This window comes from Callorhinus ursinus, unplaced genomic scaffold (assembly GCF_003265705.2).
Source record: "Callorhinus ursinus isolate GAN/ISIS: 27379988/994484 unplaced genomic scaffold, GSC_fseal_2.0 scaffold27, whole genome shotgun sequence".
Classification (NCBI taxonomy): Eukaryota; Metazoa; Chordata; class Mammalia; order Carnivora; family Otariidae; genus Callorhinus; species Callorhinus ursinus.
In genome coordinates, this window is record NW_027397089.1 from 11847111 (window position 1) to 11867004 (window position 19894).

At 37.1% G+C, this 19894-nt stretch overlaps 1 protein-coding gene and 1 pseudogene across 6 annotated transcripts in view; one reads left to right on the top strand and one right to left on the bottom strand.

Annotated features, from left to right (window-relative positions):
• Positions 1–8927, top strand: part of C2CD5 (C2 calcium dependent domain containing 5) — a 97031-nt gene extending 88104 nt beyond the window's left edge. For 3 of the 6 annotated variants that reach the window (XM_073877859.1, XM_025879694.2, XM_025879689.2), the window contains 5 exons: positions 1517–1567; positions 2465–2566; positions 3882–4072; positions 6794–6940; positions 7607–8927. In XM_073877859.1, coding sequence (XP_073733960.1) covers positions 1517–1567; positions 2465–2566; positions 3882–4072; positions 6794–6940; positions 7607–7738 — 623 coding nt within the window. In that variant the 3' untranslated portion in view covers positions 7739–8927. The remainder of the gene's footprint in view (positions 1–1516; positions 1568–2464; positions 2567–3881; positions 4073–6793; positions 6941–7606) is intronic. The other 3 variants (XM_025879692.2, XM_073877858.1, XM_025879693.2) reach the window with 3 other exon arrangements.
• A 4190-nt stretch (positions 8928–13117) lies between these two features.
• Positions 13118–15035, bottom strand: LOC112830026 (ferritin light chain pseudogene; annotated as a pseudogene).
• Positions 15036–19894: the final 4859 nt, after the last annotated feature.

A 19894-nucleotide genomic window follows, 5' to 3' on the forward strand; every position in this document is an offset into this window, starting at 1 on the left:
CACAGAATTCCTAATGCCCACTATATTTTCTGTAAGTCTGTACTCTCCCAAGTCTGTACTGCATAGGACATAGGAGAGCCCTGGGACTGTCCCGGCATTTGTAAGCTTGGGTAAATATTTGCTGTCCCAGCTTCTGCACTACAGCCTTTTTCAGTGCTGAACTAGCTGTCTTTTAGAGATGTGGTAAGCTTCTGAATGTCAGTTCTGTTCTGGTCTCCTTCCTGTCGGTTCCATCTCCTTCCGGGCTTCCAAAGCTCAGGATCCTGAATCAGGGAGGATGTTTTCTCGCCTAGATCTTCAGTCTGAGGGCATGATGGTCAGGGCACATCCATAGCATGGTACCCTCACAGTCGTTTTGTGGATCCTGCCTAGTGATCCCATTTACTCAACAGCCCAGTATTATAAGAGGAATGACAGTCACTATACACTTTCCAGTATTAGCTAGTGGTCACTTGCTTTATAAAAATGGGAAGGGGGGGAGTATGAGAGATACTCCCATTGCACCCAATCAGCAGAAACCTGTACAAATCTTATTTTTAAAAGGTATAACTTTTATTAATTTAAGAATATTACCAAAAGATTAACACATTAAGCAGAGATAAAAATATGTATTTAATTTATAAATTAAAAAAAAACTGGGTGACAAATTATTTTCAATTTTTTTTTTAGTTATTTCTAACTTGGCAACACTATTTCAGTTACAAAATTCTTTGAAACAAAAATTCAAATATGCTAATGTAGGTAGAGTCTGAACTTTAAAAAATAGATTAAGAAGTTTTTTTTTATTAGTGCTGTTTAAATTTGTATAATACTTTAAATAGCGATAATAAAAATACAAAACACTAAGAAAAATTCTGGATGCTTCTTTTACAAGTTTACTGGAAAGGGAGTGATTCCAGTTTGGGATCTAGTTCTATCTGTGGGGAGCACTTTTTAGTTCTATGACGTCTTGATACCACCAGAGGGAGCTGTTGATAGTGAAGTCCCTGAATGAAGGGGGGTTGGCAAAGGGGAGGGTTATGGCTAGTAAGCAAGCAGTTTGTGTTTATCTGTGAAACATAGGTCATTGCCTGGTCTGTAATTTTTAATCTTACTGGCTCTCCCCGCCCCCCCCCCGCGCCCCCACACAAACATTTTCCTTCCGTGTTTCATTTCAGATTTTCTTCCTAATACATTGATGCTTTTCTCTGGTCAGTTTTCTCACCCTGCTTTCATCCTACTAACATTTGTTACTATGTTTACATTTTCTCATGTCTATAATGTTTCTGAAACTCTTCCTGTGTTACAGTAACAAGTAGTTTTCCTTGGCATGATATTTATTAAATGAGCTAGTTTTCATAAATCAATAGAAACTGCATTTAAAACCTAAATACTTCTATTTGGTTTGCTTTTTATAATGAAGCCATAAAGATATTCTCGTATTCGTTTGGCTTATAGAGGTATTAACAAACAGCAAAGAAGAGATACTGGCTTGTACTTAGCATTCAAGCTAATGTTGTTCATATTGTCTTATTAGAACACCTGGAGAGTGCAAGTTCTAACTCAGGTATACCAGCTGCACAGAGAGGTGAGTTTGTCTAATTAAGCAAATAGTCACCAAAGGTGTGAAATTCTAGTGTGGTGGTGCATAAACATACAGACATTGGAGAAATGCACTGGACAGTGGAATAGACACCAAAACATGGCTTTATTACAGTTAGAATGTGTCTTTTAAAATATTAATTAAACTAATATTTACATTTTTAGCATTTTAATAGTTTCCCTGTTTCTAAAAATAAAATCTTAGCTCTTTAACATTTTTTAGCTCAGTAATAGTAAAAGCTATCTTTTTTTAAAAAGGAGAACTTGTTAGACTCCCACCTGCCTCCCCGCTCAATGTCATCAGAAGCTTTGTTGCCAAAATCAGATGTGAAAACAGAATATTGACCAAAGTGACCCTTTGGCTTTCCTGTTACTGATGGTAGAAAGAATGTGTTTTAATAAAAGATAAGTCAACTAGTAATTTTTTTAATGTATTCTTCAGCATTTGATTCTCATTATTTTTTTGATTTTAAGGTAAAAATAGGGAAGGGAATTATTCACAAAGTTTGAATTGTAAATTAAAGTTATAAAATATAGACAGTTAAAACATTGTAAAGTAAAAAGAATGGGAAATAAAGTTAGTTAAAGCAGTGTATGGTCCTTTCACTGATATTTCTGTTAGACCTTGTTTCCATTTTCCCTAAGCGACCACACCACTAGGATATCACCAAAAACGCTCAGCCAGCTAATTGAGAACTTGGTTTTGGACAAATCAGTGTCTAAAGCTTGACTCTTTACTATCTCTCATATCTGACTTGAAAAGGACCATTCTTTTTCTAAGTTACAGTTAAATTACGTCATCAGAAGGAGTGTTATGACGAGTAAGAGACGTCATCCATATTTTTTCTTTGTTTTTTCTTTTGTTTTCTGTCTGTGTTTTCAGCAACGTCAGTTGATTACAGTTCCTTTGCAGACAGATGCAGCAGCTGGATAGAGCTCATTAAACTGAAAGCTCAGACCATAAGGCGCGGATCAATTAAGACAAGTAGGCGGATGTTTCTACCACATTATGATCTGAGAAGCATATCCCTGATTTCCCAGTGGTGAAGGCTAGACCTTACTATCCAGTAATAACATTGCCAATCAATCATGTATTGGAGTGTGAAAGCTGCAGACTCTAATGGTCACTTAGCAAAAGTTATTGAAGGGCCTTTAGATTTGTTCATTTTAACTGTACAATTGTTTTTAAAATTTTACTTTTTGTGAAGGTATTCTTAAAAGTGTATACATAGATATTATATCCTTCTAATGGAAGGAAATTATGAGCTCTCTTATTGAGACATTCTTCCAGGACCCAAGCTACTATGTAGTAGATGGCATCTGTTAGTTTGCTAAGAGTGATATCCAAAGGGCTAAAAGAATGAGGTATTTCTGAATAGAAAGTAGTTAATTCTTATCTCATTGCTAGAATCAGCATCGTAACTTACATGTTCTTTATACTCCATGTGTTTTGGTAGACTCTGAGGTAAATGTATTTGAGTGAAAGAATTTACATTAAAAAGGAGGAAACAATGTTTTAGAGGAAAGATCACAGGATATGGAACCAGCCAGATCTGGTCTGAGATCCTAGAAGTGTCATTTTAATAGCTGTGTGACCTTGGACAAGTTATTTAACTTCTCTGAGCCTCGGTTTCCTCATGTGTAAAATGGGGATAATAATACCTATGTTGCTGGGTTGTTGTAAGGATTAGATATATATACATATATATGTCTGGCTTATGGTAGTTACTTGTCAAGTGGTAGCTGTTATTTATGTTACTTTATAAACAATCAGCTTTTAGACAGCCAAGGTCATTTGTTAAGTTTTTAAAATTACGAGTTTGATCAAAAAGGTTTGGAGAAGAAACCTATTACAACTAGTTAACATAAGGTTTATCTACAAGTTGACAATGATGAAGTCGTCTGAAAAAGATGGAAAAAACTGCACTGGGAAATATAACAACTTTCACACTCTCTTTGTAATAATTTGTTCCTACAGCAGATAATTTTTAATGCTCTATTGCTTTTTCTTTTTCTTCACTTTATAACGATCATTGTGTGTGTAGCTACACCGCATCAACATTTTCTTTTGCAGGAATGCCATTTTTCTTCCAAAAGAATTCCATTCCAGCATTTCCTCTTAAGTTATTCTTTCTCTCTCTTTTTAATTGCATGCAGTGCATGATAATTTCTTTACTTTCATGACATGGCTTAGCCTCACAGACAGCTGAATGTTGTCACCACTTATTTGGAAACCTTAGGGAATAATTGAGTTACCAACACCTGGTCTTGATGTTTTTTTCTTCTTTCTCCAAATTTAGCTGTGACAGTTGAAAAAGCAAGTCCTATGGGTGAAGGAAATTTCCGGAACCGTTCAACTCCACCTTGTGCAAATTCTACAGTTGGGGTTGTTAAGATGACACCTCTTTCTTTTATACCTGGGGCAAAAATAACTAAATATCTTGGGATAATTAACATGTTTTTTATTCGGGAAACCACTTCTCTTCGTGAGGTAATTTTATAACATTGTTTTTGTGAATTTTCTGATTGAAGACATTAGTAACAAAACCAAATAAATTCCAGATTGTTATTTTTTGCCAAAGTAATCACACACGCGTGCGCATACCCACACCTTTTTGTTTTGTTTTGTTTTCAATAACCTGTATGGATTGATTCTAGATTAGACTTACTAAATTTCATATAGCACCTAGTATTATCACAAGAGTTATGTTGGATTTAATTTCATTTATTATTAGAAATCCCAGATCCTTATGATAAATAAAACAAGTAAATTGATCTGTGTTTGATTAGAGATTTGAAACAGCCTGAAAGAACAGCTTAGTTTCCTCAGTTATTTGTCTGAGATATATTTAAATAACAGTTTTTGAGGCCTTACATTTAGAAATCATAAAGGACTATATTATAGATAGATGTCTATGGGGATAGTTTATCATTTTCTCCCCCTGAAAAAGAAGGCTGCTCATTTTATTCCCACTTCTCCAAAAGTACATGAGAATGCCATTTATTCACATTCTTACCTCCTACTGGGTAACTGTAGTAATAATGTTTTGATGTGGTCAAATTTAAGAATTAAAGTCAGCCTATTATATCTTTAATTACACAGGAATTTAAACTCAAGAAAAAAATTATATTTATATTGTGTCTTACGTTATGAAATAAGGCTAGAGCAAATTAATATTGTGAATAGGGAAATTTTTTATTGAATAGGTATGAAACCCAATAAACTCTTCAGCAGTTTGTATTTTTTAAAAGTGTGTGCATTATAAAGATGACTTAACTATGCTTTTTTCCCGTTGTCTCACCGTCAATGTTTCTACACTTTCTTAGAAGTAATAGTCCTCATACGATTTTTTTGAGTAGGCTCCATATGGAGTTTGAACTCATGACCCTGAGATCAAGATCTGAGCTGAGATCAAGAGTTGCCTGAGATCAAGACCAGCCCTCATGCTATTTTTTAATATCATGCTCACCATCCTGTACCTGGCACAGTGCCTGGCAGAGTAGACATAGGTATTTTTGTGTAAATGAGGGAATGACTTCTGACAGATTGGTTAGATGGATGTTTCCTTTATGATACATTAGGTTTTAAATCATATTCTCATTGTGTTGAGATGGAAAAGACAATATAGTCTCAAAACCCTTTCTAATATAGAATTAAAATAGGTGACACTTTTAAGCCCATTTAAGTTTGACAAAGTTGGGTGTGAGAAGCTGGTATAGATTGGTGAATTAACTTTCCAGTTGCTCTTAATAGTACATAGATATTGCATTATTGTAGTCCATAAAATTTTATTTCCTAAGTGCCTTCTCTACTGCTTAAGCAGCCATACCCCAAAATGTTGCTTCATAGTAGATTTCCCTTCAACAGAGATTTGTAATATTAACTGGATGGCATAATATCCCAAATTTATTCATTGCTTGATAAGTTATTTGCTTTCTATTATGTAATCTTCTAAGAATTACCCCTCTGTAGTCTTTATTACTCTGCCATCAGAATTTCGAGATTTAAAAGGCAGGAGGAAAACAGATACAAGTAAAAGAAAAAAAATGTACTGAGCTATGGCCGAGTTGGAGGTAGGCTGAAATACCTCAATTCCTTAATTACAAAGAGCTACCTTTATATGTAGGATCTATATATAGGATCCTCTGGCATTTTAGTAAGGTGTGATCTGGTCAAATGTTTTTAACAGTGCATTAAATTTTGCCCTTAACTTCCAGTTTAAAGTTGGAAATTTCTTCTTAGACTGTAAATAACCTCCAGTAGAATTCATGGAAAACTTAGGTTTTAAAGCATTTTAGGCTCTCAGCTAGACTTTGGTTTCTGTTTTATTTTTGAATACTGAAAACATTCCCTAAACTACTGGATTCATTCCCTAACAAATAGGTATGGAATGCTTAGTGTGTGCACCTATTGAACTAGGTGTTAGCATATAGTTATGAGCAAAACAGATGGCAGTCTCTGACCTGATGGAATTTTTACAGTCTAGTGAAATGGAGCATGGTGAACATTCAACAAATTATCATGTAACTAATGTATAATTACTAGTGATAGTAAGTAATATAAAGAAATACAATAGAGGCTATCAGAGAATTCAACAGGGGAACTTAATTTAGATCTGATAGTTAGGGAACATTTCTCTGAGAAAGTTACATATAAACAGGGACCTGAAGAATTGAGTAAGAGTTATCCTGGCAGAAAATTGGGTGAGGAGCCTTCAGAAACAGCATGTACAGCATGCACCTGAGGCAGGAAAAGTGCTTGATAGGTTTGAGAAACTGATAAAAAAGGCAGATGTACCCTGGAACATGCTTCGGAATGGGAGATATGGAGAGCAGAGAAGTTTTATTGTTTATATTTACCATCAATTTCTATGAGTGATAGGAATGATTTGATGGAGATGTTGAAGTTGGAGAAACAGTTTGAATTCTTGCTCTGCCACTTATTATTACCTATGTGGTCATAGTCATGGGCATATGACACATTCTCTGACTTCAGTTTTATCATCTGTGAAGTAAGGATATTAATCCCCATCACAGACATGTGTTCAGTAAAGGTTTGTTTGTTCATTCATGCAACAAATCCCTGTTTTGAGGGAAATTAAAATGATCCATCCATTATATTAAGATTATTTAAGATGTTTTAATATATATTTTTTGGCATTTTATATACAGTCATGTCTACAGTTTGATTTTCTTTCATATTATTTTCTAGGAAGGAGGAGTCAGTGGTTTTCTCCATGCTTTTATTGCTGAAGTGTTTGCAATGGTGAGAGCTCATGTTGCTGCATTAGGAGGGAATGCCGTTGTCTCCTACATAATGAAGCAGTGTGTCTTCATGGAGAATCCAAATAAAAATCAGGTGAGATGTAGTCAAAAACTTCTTTTGGGGGAACCTGAGGATTTACCTCCCCTATGGCTTTCCCATCTCCCACCCTCCCCCCAACCTCCACCAAAGAGAATTGCTCTTCAGAACTTTTTGATTCTAGATGCCTGAAACATGTTTTAACAAATATATTAATAACCATGGTCATACATAGATCAGATGCTGTTTTCACATCTGGGTATTCTTAAATACCTTTGGAAGTTTAGCTCCTAAGTTACTGTGAGGGACAACCTTTAGTTTGGACTATGATCTGTCTAGTTGTAATTGCCGTAGTGGTGAAGAGTACGTTCCAGTTATTATTCTTAATAAATACTTCTGTTAGTGGGGGCAAAGAATTGTTGCTTAGGATTAATTTTAGAATAAATTTCTTTTATCAGTATTGTTCATATAATGGCTCACTTAGAATTGTTAAAAGTTTCCTTTAAAAAATTTAATTCTATTAGTGGGGTTTTTTTGAGTTTCCTTTCTTGTGAGTTGCCTTCTTTTGTTCCCCTTTGTTCATTTTTCTATTGGGTTGTCTCTCTTTTCCAAGTGACTTAAAAGCCTGTGCTTTTTTAGCTATGTAGCACTGGCCCTAAAATAACAGAAAATTGTGAGCAGATTGTTGGGTTGGTGATTGAACATTTCCTGTTGTTTGTATAGGCACAGTGTCTTATAAATGTAAGTGGTGATGCAGTGGTTTTTGTTCGTGAATCTGAATTAGAAGTGGTGTCAGCTCAGCAGCCTACTACCAACTGCCCCCCATCATGTGCTGGAGGAGAAGTTACAACCTGAAGTAAATCAGAAAGAGCTCAACTCAATGAAATTCATCTGTCTCCATTGTTTTATCTTTCATTATCTTACTGGACTTTTAAAAGTGAACTTAATTTGAGATAATTAAGAAAGAATTGGTACATTAGGAGTAGATTTGATTTATCTGGAATCTCTTGGAGGCATGAGAATTCTTAAATCTTGATGTTTTGTTTGCTAGTCCTAGTCAGTCCCCATGGAATCTTGACTCCTCACCAAATTCAGATAGATTTCTCAGAGAACTGTAGCAGAGATGGAAGTTATTGGTAATTTATGTTGACTTATATAAAATCATACTTTGAAACAATGGTAAGATTATCAAGAAATTGTAATAGCTATCCTAGTGTAATTGAGAGAAACTAAGCAAGAAATTTGCAAATTGTCAATGAATAAAATCTGATTTGAGGAATGTGTGAGAAAATGGAGAAAAGTTTTGAGAACACTATGTGGGTTTCCTAATATGTTTTATTTTGAGAACAACTGAATTTGTTATTCGGTAACAACCGAAAGGAAGAATGCTTCAGCCATCTTTTAAAAAGAAGTTAAAATTCTGCAACTTGTATCCATACTGTATCCTAACTACTGTAAAATAAAAAGTAATTTATTAGAGCCAGTGTCCTTCCATTGAAAGTTCTAATAATGTCTGTAAGGAGCGAGGAAAAAACTATGTAATTTTGTAACTGGCCAAATTTTATTAGTGTTTACTTTGTCTAAAAGAGGCTTGGCTTTAACTGGAAGGAAAAGGTCAGTGAATTTTGTTGAAGTAGTTAGGGTATAATTGATCTAGTAGGAGCAAAAATTATTTCTGATAGAATCATACTGCACTCCTACCAAATAAACAGAATTGTATCTTAGGGATTTTTGATGGTGAGTTAGATTGTATTTGGCATAGAATTTGGAAATGTAACTTGAATGTAAATACGCTGCAAAGTGTTGAATGTATACATAGAAATACTTTTTCTGTCAATGCCAAATACCTATTGTAAATGAACCTTACAAAGTACATTCCTCCTTTGCACAATAAAATTTCTTTATAAAACTTACGGTTTTGCTCTTTCAGGATAACAAACTACCCTAAAGATTAGGAGTCATTTCCTTGTTATCACAGGTGTCAATATTTTTCTGTATTTTGTTTATAATTTTATTTTTTAAATAAAAAGTTTATAAACTGGAATATTGCTAAATCTCTTGTTTGCCTCTTTGTGTAGTGTAGTACCGCCAGTAGTCTGAAATCACTTTCCATCTGGTCACCTCCATTCATTCCTGCAGTCAGCAAACATCCATTGTGTAGCTACTGTAATCCTTGGGGCACTTCATGGTCTTTGGTCAGTAGGTATTCACATTCAACAACTACTGAATGCCTACTAGATCCCAGGGCACAGTTTGAGGCAGTGAACAAAACACACTTAAGTTCCTATGATCACAGAGCTTATTTTCAGTGGCTACACTAGTAAATAATTTGTAAAATGTGCTGTGTGTATGTATATGTGTATGTGTGTGTGTATATATATATATATGAATAAAGCTAAATTTTTAAATATATATACATATACATACTATTCATATATATGTGGTATATATATATGTTTATCGCGTGTATACGTATATGTATATACATACACTCTAACAATTGCTAATGTTAATGTTTACTGAATGCTTACTATATGCCAGGCAGTATAATATATATATTTATATATAATTTTAAAGATTTTATTTGTCAGAGAGCGAGCACAAGCAGGGGGAACAGCAGCAGAGGGAGAAGCAGTCTCCCCGCTGAGCAGGGAGCCCGATGTGAGGCTAGATCCCAGGACCCTGAGATCATGACCTGAGCCAAAGGCAGACACTTAACCGACTGAGGCACCCAGGTGTCCCTAATAAATATATTTTTGTATTAACCCTTTTAATCTTTACAGAAACCCTATGAGTTAGAGGTAAATATCATAGTTAAGCCCTATTTTATAGTTGAGGAAACTGAGTAGAGTTTGATCTGCCAAAAGATTCAAGAACAGGCAATCTGGCTCTGAAACCCACACTATTAAGTGAGAAGGTAGGCATAGCTTGAGATGGAGGTAGCTTCCCAAAGGTAATGATAATTTATTTTTATTTTTTTAAAAGATTTTATTTATTTGAGAGAGTTCGAGAGAGAGCATGAGCAGGGGGAGGGGCAGAGGGAGAGGGAGAATTCAGAAGTCACTTAACCGACTGAGCCACCCAGGCGCCCCATGCATTATTACTAATTCTTGAACATGAAAGTAGCATTCGCTCCATTTTGGTATGAACACTTGTATACTCAACAGAGGCCTGTGCTGATTTCTAAAAGAGCTAGACTTTCCTTAACTACTCAGGCTTGCTCTCTGTCTGCTCACATGGGCCATTTGCTCATGTGCTCTACCTCTGAAGCATAATCAGCCCATGCCAAGCTAGGCTTCTTGCGGAAAAGCTAACGTTGCCCTATACCCCAAGAGCTGCTGCTCTTTCCTTTGTGTGGATTCCTCAAAAATGATAATTTTTACAGATGGGCTGGGACTTACTCTTTCGGGAATACTGAGGCCAGTTACAGTATTTATAGCAGGCCTCCTATGTATCTCTTTCATTCGTTATTGCTGCTCCAAGGGTAAACTACAAAACTTAGCCAATGTTAGATTTGCTAACTGCACTGTCCCACTTCCATCTCCTCCTTTTCCCTAATCCATTGCAATCTGGCTTCCAACTCCTCTGCCCTTTGTATGCTAATGATACAAGTATTGGATTGCTGACAAGCTTTTTTTATACATACATACAATTTTTCATTAATGTATAGATGGGATTACATACACAATTTTAAATAGAGTGGCTTTATTTTTTACCTGTTTGCCTGGCTTTCTCCTCTTTCCCATCACATCTCTATTAATCTGCTAAGGAGTGATAATTTACATTCAGTAAAATTAATCTAAATGTACAGTTCAAGGGGCTCTGACAAATAGGTTCAGTTGTGTAACCAAGGTAAAGAACATCCCCATCACACAAGAGAACATTTCCATCTCACACATGCACACACACACACAAAACACATTTCCCTCACCCCAGGTTTCCCTTCTGCCCTTTGGCAGTCAGTGCACTTCTCCTTTTTTGTAAATGGGATCTTGTGCTTTTTTTCTTTTTTAAGATTTTATTTATTTGAGAAGAGAGAGATAGTAAGAGAGAGAATACAAGGGGATGGGGGTGGGTGGGTAGGGAGAAACAGACTCCCTGCTTAGAGATCGATTCCAGGACCCTGGGATCATGACCTGAGCTGAAGGCAGATGCTTAACCAACTGAGCCACCCAGGTGCTCCGGAATCTTATGCTTGATAACTTTCACCTAGTGTAGTGGGTGCATCTACATATGGACAACATTTTTGGCTATTATGAATAAAGCGATTTTTTAAATTGAGTTGGCACTTTTCTGTGAAAATTGAATTTCTCTTTGGAGTTTACCTTGTTGGTAATTTGCCATGTGTTTGACAAAATTTCCCCTTATTTTGTTGTCCATCAACATAATTTATGCTACCTTTTTATCATATCCAAACATTTAATTTTATTATGGACAATATGACTACCTTTTCTTTCTTAGATTCCCTTAATTAAGATTATCTCCCCTTGATTTTTTGGTTATCTTGGAGGTTCCTGAAGGTTCATCAAACATGTCCTGAATTGCTCTCATCTCGGTGGCTCCCCACCAAACTTGATACCCTTCCTTATTTCTTACTAGATAAATGCCATCACATTTAGTCAGTCTTAGCTTGAGCCAGATAATCTGAGGGAGATTCAAAGCCTATACCTTTTCCACTACACCACCCAATTTCATGGAACAAAATGCATAAAAGTGTGGAGGCATGAAAATGCATGTTATATGAAAGTAACACATTATTTACAAACAGTTTTGTAGTTTTCCCCCCCCCCCCCCCCAGGGGAGGGCCTTTCACAGAATACTTTGAGAATCTGACCTAAACTCTGCAACTTTTCCCCAGAAAAATAAGCAAACACTTGAAATTCTGCATACTACCTCAGGAGGTTTATTGAAACATTTTGAAACCCCTAGTATAGAATCAATGGAGGGGAATAAGGAACCAGGCCGAAATAGAGATTAGGAATAATTGGGTAAATGCTATCTAAAAATTTGCCTTTTCCCCAGTAGGAAAGTCAAGATACTTTTAAGATTAGATTTTTAAATATTAAAAAACCTAGGGGTGGGTGCCTGGGTGGCTCAGTTGGTTAAGCGACTGCCTTCGGCTCAGGTCATGATCCTGGAGTCCCGGGATCGAGTCCCACATCGGGCTCCCTGCTCGGCGGGGAGTCTGCTTCTCCCTCTGACCCTCTTCCCTCTCGTGCTTTCTATCTCTCATTCTCTCTCTCTCTGAAATAAATAAATAAAATCTTTAAAAAAAAACCTAGGGGTGCCTGGCTGTTTCAGTTGGTGGAGCACGTGAGTCTTGATCTTGGGGTTGTGGGTTCGGGCCCCCCGTTGGGTGTGAAGACTACTTAAAAATAAAAGATCTTTAAAAAAAACACACACCAATATATCTATGGTAGGCAGAATAACCTCACCCCCTCAAAAATGTCCACAGCCTAATTTTCAGAACCTGTGAATATATTACCTTACAGGACAAAAGGGACTTCGCAGACGTGATCAAAGTTAAAGGCCTGGAGATGGGGAAATTATCTATGGTTATCTGCAAGGGTCCTAGATTCTAATCATAGGAAACCTCAAAAATGGAAGAGGAGGGTAGAAGAGTAGGTGAGAGAGATTCTATGAGAGGTGGACTCAAGCTGCCCTTCCCGGCTTTGAAGAAGGTAGAAGGGAGCAACAAGCTGAGAAATGTGGGTGGCCTCTAGACTCCAGGAATGGCCCTCAGCTGACAGCTAGCAAGAAAATGGGGTTCTCAGTTCTATAACTGCAAGGAACTGAATTTTAACAACTCAAACCGGCAAGGATATGGAGTCTTCCTTAGAGCCTCCAGAAAGGAACAGAACCCTGCTAGTGGCTTGATTTTAGCCTTGCAAGACCCATATCAGATTTCTGACCTAAGGAACTGTAAGATAATAAACTTATTTAAGCCACTAAGTTAGCGATAGTTTGTTATGGAAGCAATAGAAAACTAATACAAAGTTCTTATAAATTTAAACTATGGCCATGTATAAAGTATAAAATTACAATATAGTGCTATTTATGGTAATATGAAATGCTTCACAAACTCAGGATATTAAGTACAGTGATATCTTTAATTTTTCTAATTAATTTTTTGAATACCCACCCAACTAATTAGGATAAATCCAGAATCTCTCACCTTTGAGGTCATCTCCACTTCTAAAATTGTCCAAGAACTCTAGGGGCTCAATGCAGTCCTCAGGACTTTAAGAGCAGCTTCCCCACCCAAGCTTTAACGTGAAGCCTCAGGAAGGTCTGTGGAACACTGTTGCGTTTGCTTCTCACTGCCACATGATGTCGCTGTTGGAATGTTGTTCCGCACAGTAAAACAGTCGATGCTGGTCTCCCGCAGCGATGACGCCAAGATTCCTGCAAAGGTTTGCTTGATTCTTTAGCAGGTAGTCCTATTTCCTCCAGGACAAGGAAGCCTGCCAAGTTTCCGTTCCTAGTGCTCAATCCAACTGTCAATGGAGTTGTGAGAGTTTCCTATAAATTCTAGATATCAGAGGTTGGTTGGTTGTTTTTTAATACGCATTTTGCAGACATTTTCTCTCAGTCTGTGGCTTATTTTGCATTCTTCAAACATTGTGTTGTGGGGAACAGGAATTTTTAATTTTGATGTTGTGGGGAACAGAAATTTTTAATTTTGATGAAGTCGACTTTTTTTTTTCTTTTGTGGTTTGTGCTTTCTGTGTTCTAAGAAATTTTTGCCTGACCCAACATTGCAAAGGTTTTCTAGAAATTTCAGTTTTTGGCTTTACTTTTAGGTACATGATCATTTCAAGTTACATTTTGTATATGATGTGAGGTATGGGCTAAGGGTTTTCTCCCCCTTTTCCTCTCTTTTTTGCACATGGATATCCAATTGCTGAGCACAATTTGTTGAAAAGATGAACTTTTTACATTTGCCTGACTTGACATCTTTGTTGAAAATTGATTAATTGGTTGAAACCACATATAGATGTGTGGGTTTCTTTCTGGATCTGTCATGTGTTCCACATATCTACCCTTTTTCTAATATTACACGATCTTGATTCTTCTAATTTTATAGGTCTGGAGATCAAGGAATGTGAGTCTTAAAACTTGGTTCACATTCTTAAAAAATATTTCTGACAATTTTAGTTCCTCTGTTTTTTCCATATAAATTTTAGGATAGCTTTATGTTAAAAAAATCCTTTTTAAAACTGGGTTTGTGTTGAATCTATAGATCAGTTTAGGGATAATTGACAATATTGAGTCTTTTAATCCATGAACATGTTATTTCTCTTCATTTAGGTTTTACTTTCTTTCATCAATATTTTGTAGTTTTCAATACACAAATCTTGCACAAATCTTGTGTGTGTGTGTGTGTGTGTGTGTGTGTGTGTATGTTGGGGGGTTATATCTAAGTACTCCATGTTTTTTGGTCCTATTATAAATGGTACTGTTTTAATTTTCTTTTCTCTTTTCTGCTGTAAAAAGCTTTATTGCTTCCATTTGGTCCACAGCTTGGGAGAGGGCTCCAGGGTGGTTAGAATGCTGCCTAGTGGCTGCAGGGAGGGGCTCCCGTACAAGCCCTGGTATTAGGGGGATGCCCGAGGGGCCCCTCAGAGGCCGCTGGGCTCTGGAGGCTTTCCGAGAGGAAAAGATACCCGCCCAGACCGGCCTCGGTGCCGGCTGGCCTGCAAAAATGACTCAGGTGCTCGCCACCTTCTTGATGAGTTTCACCTCCTCACCCAGGAAGTGGTTCTTCAGGAAGTCTCTGAGATGCGCCTCTGCGCAGATGGAAGCCGGGCACGCGGAGCGGGAGAGCTGGCTTCCGGTTCTTCGCCAGGACTCTGGCAGGTTCCATGGAGTTTAGGGCTTTGCCCCACTCATCTTGTCATCTTGGCACAGTTTCTACAAGTCCTAGAAGAGAGCCGGCTTCCGCGCTGGTTTTGCATCTTCTAGAGAAGGTCAGTGCCCTCGCGCTTCTCAGCCAGCTCTTGCTAACCCTCTCCATTGCCACCTCGTCACCACAGTGGAAATAGAAGCCCAGAGAGAGGTAGGTGTTGGAGACCTGCAGGTGCATGTTGACCAGGCGGTTGACGGTGGTCTCCATCTGGGTGGAATAATTCTGAGGAATCCGGGAGCTCATGGGTTGATCAGTAATAAGGAGCTAAGCTCAAAATAGGATGTTGGCTGGTCCCAGAGGCAGAGGGTGGCCAAGGAGATGCCTCCGAAGGTTGCCACTGGGGAAAGAGGTTGCAGGGTGGTGGGAGGCTGGTAGAAGGGGAGGCACTGGGTCTGTTCTGTCTAAATACTGTTGAAGCAAGAGACAGATCCGGGGGACCTCAGGGCGCACACTGCCTTAATTTTAATTTTTCAGCAGTTATTTATTTTTAGTGTATACAAATAGAATTGATTTTTTTACATTGATCTTGTATCTTGCAGTTGTGTATTGATTCTAGTAGCTTTTTTTGGTTATTATATGAGGTTTTTATGTAGACAGTCATTGTCGTGATTGTGCCTCGGGACTCTGAATGAATATTATTTATTTTTCTTGCTCCTTACCAAAATGGCCTTATTAATAATCAGCTTATTAAAATATCAAGTATAATGTAGAGTGGTTTAAATATTAAGTATGACGTAGAATGGTAAGAATGGGCATCCTAACCTTTTTCCAGATCTCCGAGGTAGCCATTCAGTCTTTCACTATTAAGTATGATGTTATCTGTGGGTTTTCCCAAGAACTTCTTTGAATTTTGTCAAATGCTTATTCTCCTCCTGAGAAGATCATATTAATCTTATTCTTTGTTGATATGGTGATTACACTTACTGATTTTCAAATGTTAAACCAAATGTTCCCTCCTTTTCTGTTTTCCTGAAGGGTTTGTCTATAATTGATGCTATTTATTTCATAAATGTGTGATAGAATTTGCCATAAAGCTGGCAAATTTGAGTTTTCTTGGAATGTCTATAACCCATAAATTGGTTTTATTAATAGATATGGGGCTATTCAGGTTATCTTTTTCTTCTTGTGTAACCTTTGGTAGTTTGTATTTAAGGAATTTGTCCATTTCTTCTAAATTGTCAAATCTGTTGGTAAAAAATTATTAATACTGTTTCCTTATTTTTATTTTTTATTTTTTTTAAGATTTTATTTATTTATTTGACAGAGAGACACAGCGAGAGAGGGAACACAAGCAGGGGGAGTGGGAGAGGGAGAAGCAGGCTTCACGCTGAGCAGGGAGCCCGATGCGGGGCTCGATCCCAGGACCCTGGGACCATAACCTGAGCCGAAGGCAGACGCTTAACGACTGAGCCACCCAGGCGCCCCATCCTTATTATTTTTTTAATACCTGTGGTTCTGTAGTGATGTGTCTTCTTTCATTCCCGATATAGGTAATTTGTGGCTTCTCACTTTTTTTTCTTGATCAGTTTAGCTAAAAGTTCATCTCATTTATTGATCTTTTCAAAGAACCAGCTTTTGGCTTCATTGATTTCTCTCTGTTGATTTTTCCTCTTTTTTCAGTTTTATTTGATTCTACTTTTATCTTTATATTTCCTTTATATGCTTGCTTTTGATTTAATTTGCCCTTATTTTTCTAGTTTCTTAAGGTGGAAAAAGATCATTGGTTTGAGGCCTTTCTTCTTTTCTAATATAAGTATTTAGTCTGATACATTCCCCTCTATACACTACTTTAATAGTATCTCCAAATTTTGATGCATTTTTAAAAGTTTACATTAAATTAAAAGTATTTTATAATTTCCTTTTAACTTCCTCTTTGACTAATGGTTTATTTAAAAGAATGTTGTTTAATTTCCAAGTGTTTTGGATTTTCCAGGTGTATTATTTGTGGTGAGTACAATTAAGATATAATCTTTTAGCAACTTTGAAGTTTATAGTACAATATTGTTGATTATAATCACTATGCTGTGTATTAGAGCTCCAGGACTTATTTTATCTACCGTTTGCAAGTTTGTGCCCTTAAGCAACATCTCCCCTATTCCCCCAATGCCCAGCCCCTGGTAACCACCATTCTACTCTGTTTTTATGAGTTCAGTGTTTTTATTTTTAAATTTTCATTATTAATTTTATTAATAAATTAACATATAACATTGTGTGAGTTTAAGGTGTTCAACATATTGACATATTTATATATTGCAATTTTTAAAAAAAGATTTTACTTATTTGAGATAGAGCATGGGGGGGAGCAGAGGGAGAGGGAGAAGCAGACTCTTGCTGAACAGGGAGCCAGGCAGGGGTTTCAATTGCAGGGCCCTGGGATCATGACCTGAGCCAAAGGCAGATGCCCCCCCCCTTTTTTTTAAGATTTTATTTATTTATTTGACAGAGAGAGATAGAGAGAGACAGTGAGAGAGGGAACACCAGCAGGGGGAGTGGGAGAGGGAGAAGCAGGCCTCCCACGGAGCAGGGAGCCTGATGCGGAGCTCCATCCCCGGACTCCGGGACCATGACCTGAGCCGAAGGCAGACGCTCAACAACTGAGCCACCCAGGCGCCCCTCAATATATACTTTTAATTTATCACAGTCTATCCTCAAATAACCCAGGTACTAGGTTATGAAGTACTTAGGTGTGAAACCCTTCCCCCCCTCCCACACACAAAAGGACAGATTCGTATATTGAAAATACATGAAGTACTTAGGTATAAGTTATAGTATTTCTTATTTCAAATAAACTAGCATAACTACTTTGTGGTTGGAGACTATTTTCTGAATACTTGTAATCCAGTTTATTATTTTTTTCATTCTTCTTTCTTTAGGCTTTATCAGCTTCTTGGGGTGAATGCTTAAGCTTGTTTATTGTCAGTCTTTCTTAGTTCATAATAAGTGTATCTAAAGTTATAAATTTCCGTGCAGTTGCTCTTTTATCATTCCACAAGTTTTATGCATTGTTTTTATTTCTTTTAAATCTTAATATTTATAGTTACTATTGTGATTTCTTCACTAGTCTGTAAATTATTTAGGAGTGCATTTCTAGTCTCCAAATGAATGGGTTTCTTTCAGTTTGTTGTTTTCTAATTAAGTTGCACTGTGATAAAATATTGTGATCTGATTGACAAATTCTTTGGAAATTCTTGAAACTTCCTTGTTGCTTTTCTGTTCAATTTGTATAACTGTTTCATATGTACTTGGAAAGAAAATTTGTTGTTTATTGCATACAAGGTTGTATATATATCTCTGTATCATCTATTCATCATCTATCATCAGGTATCTATAAAATCAAGCTTGTTAACTAATTATTAACTCTTCTACATCCTTAACCAATATTTTTGTCCCCTTGATTTACCGATTTCTGAGCAAGGTAAATGTGGTATATTGATTACATTGATGACCTCTGTGAAACTGTGATTTTGCAGCTCCTTCCATCAAGAGGTGGAATCTATTTCCCTGTGTCTTGAGTTTGGGCTGGCCTTCTGCCTTGCACTGGCCAGAAGAATACAGCAGAAGTATTGATGTGCCTACTCTGAGCCTACATCACAGGTGTATTTGTGTGCATCTGCTTTCTCTCTGGAACCTCTATCCTGCCATGCAAATAAGCCCTGACTAATCTGCTAGAAGATGAGAAACTTCATGGAACAAAGATAAGTCATCTTAACTGTTCATCTTGCAGTTGGATTAATTAGCTAATCAGCAGATTCATGAATAATAATGACAGTTATCTTAAGCCAGAGAGTTTTGGGATAATTTTTATGGAGCAATAACTAACCAACACATAGCATTAACATTTTCCACTGTAATTATGCAGTTGTGAATTTGTCTTTATAATTTGGTACTTTTACTTTTTATATTTTGAGGCTATGAATTTAGGTTTATGTAATTTTATGATTTCATATCACCTTTGTTGTTTACATCTTTTACCAATGTAAATGTGTTTTTTTAATTAATGTTAAATGTATTCCCACAAATGCATTTCTTAAAAATCATATATTTTGAGCAATATGAACATTGGTATGCCAGTTTTCTTTGGGTAAATTTTTGCCTGGTGTGCTTTTTTTCCCCAAACCATTATATTTAAATTCTCTGTGGATTTTTGTTCTGTGTATATGTGGCCCACCATTCCTTTGCTTCTTTTTGTTTTCTCTTTCTGTGTTTTCAGTTGAATTCATCAAGTCCTCCCACTTTTTTCTTTCATTACCAGTTTGAAAATTCAGATTTCAGAAAACTAACGTGTGATATTTTGTTTTTCCCCATGTGTGTTCTGAAGCAACGGAGAAATAGACAAGAGAGTGAGGCAGACAGAAGTCAAATGTCACTTTTATTACTGATGAAGGTTTTGGAGAATGTGACTCTAAGTCTGTTGTCTGTGAATTGGGCAGAATTATCTGGTCCCTAGTAGTGCTAAGTAACCACAGAACTCCTTCCTCAGGGACAAGCAAAGTTGAGCAGAGTAGAATGTATGTTCTCTCCTGATAAAGAGATCACAAGAGAGGAAGGAGATTAGAAGGCGCTGAGCTAAGTGTTCAGCTTTGTTGGAGGAGGTCACTGAGAGGATGTGACCACTGGCTGACTCATGAGGTGGACCCAGGCAGTCAGAGGCTTTTCACCCCCTCCCCTGTCCTTGGAATGTATGTTCTGTCCACTGTTCCCACAGTAGGAGCTGCTGCAGGGACATACCCTTGAGAGAGTAAGGGGTTGTTGAGACCGTCTGGACAGTATACATGACCGAACCCAGCGAAGTGCTAAAAGTCTGGCGGGTAGGTGCAGGGATTTTCATGTCTTGCAGCAAGCCTCCTATGCGTTTCCTTGCTTATTAAAACTGTCACTTGCCAATCTGGAGTGGGCTGCCTCTTTCTTCAGTCTCTTCTTGTCCTCTGTGTACAGGGGCTGGTTTGCAACCAATAAATTGCCTTTCCCAAACTGTCATTCTGAGAAGTAATTTTGTCTACCAAACAGAGTGAGAAGGAGTGGCCTGAGTTCCCAAGAATATTATTTTAATAAAAATCACCCCTAGAAACATAAGTGGAGGCATACATATTCTTAGAAAGTAA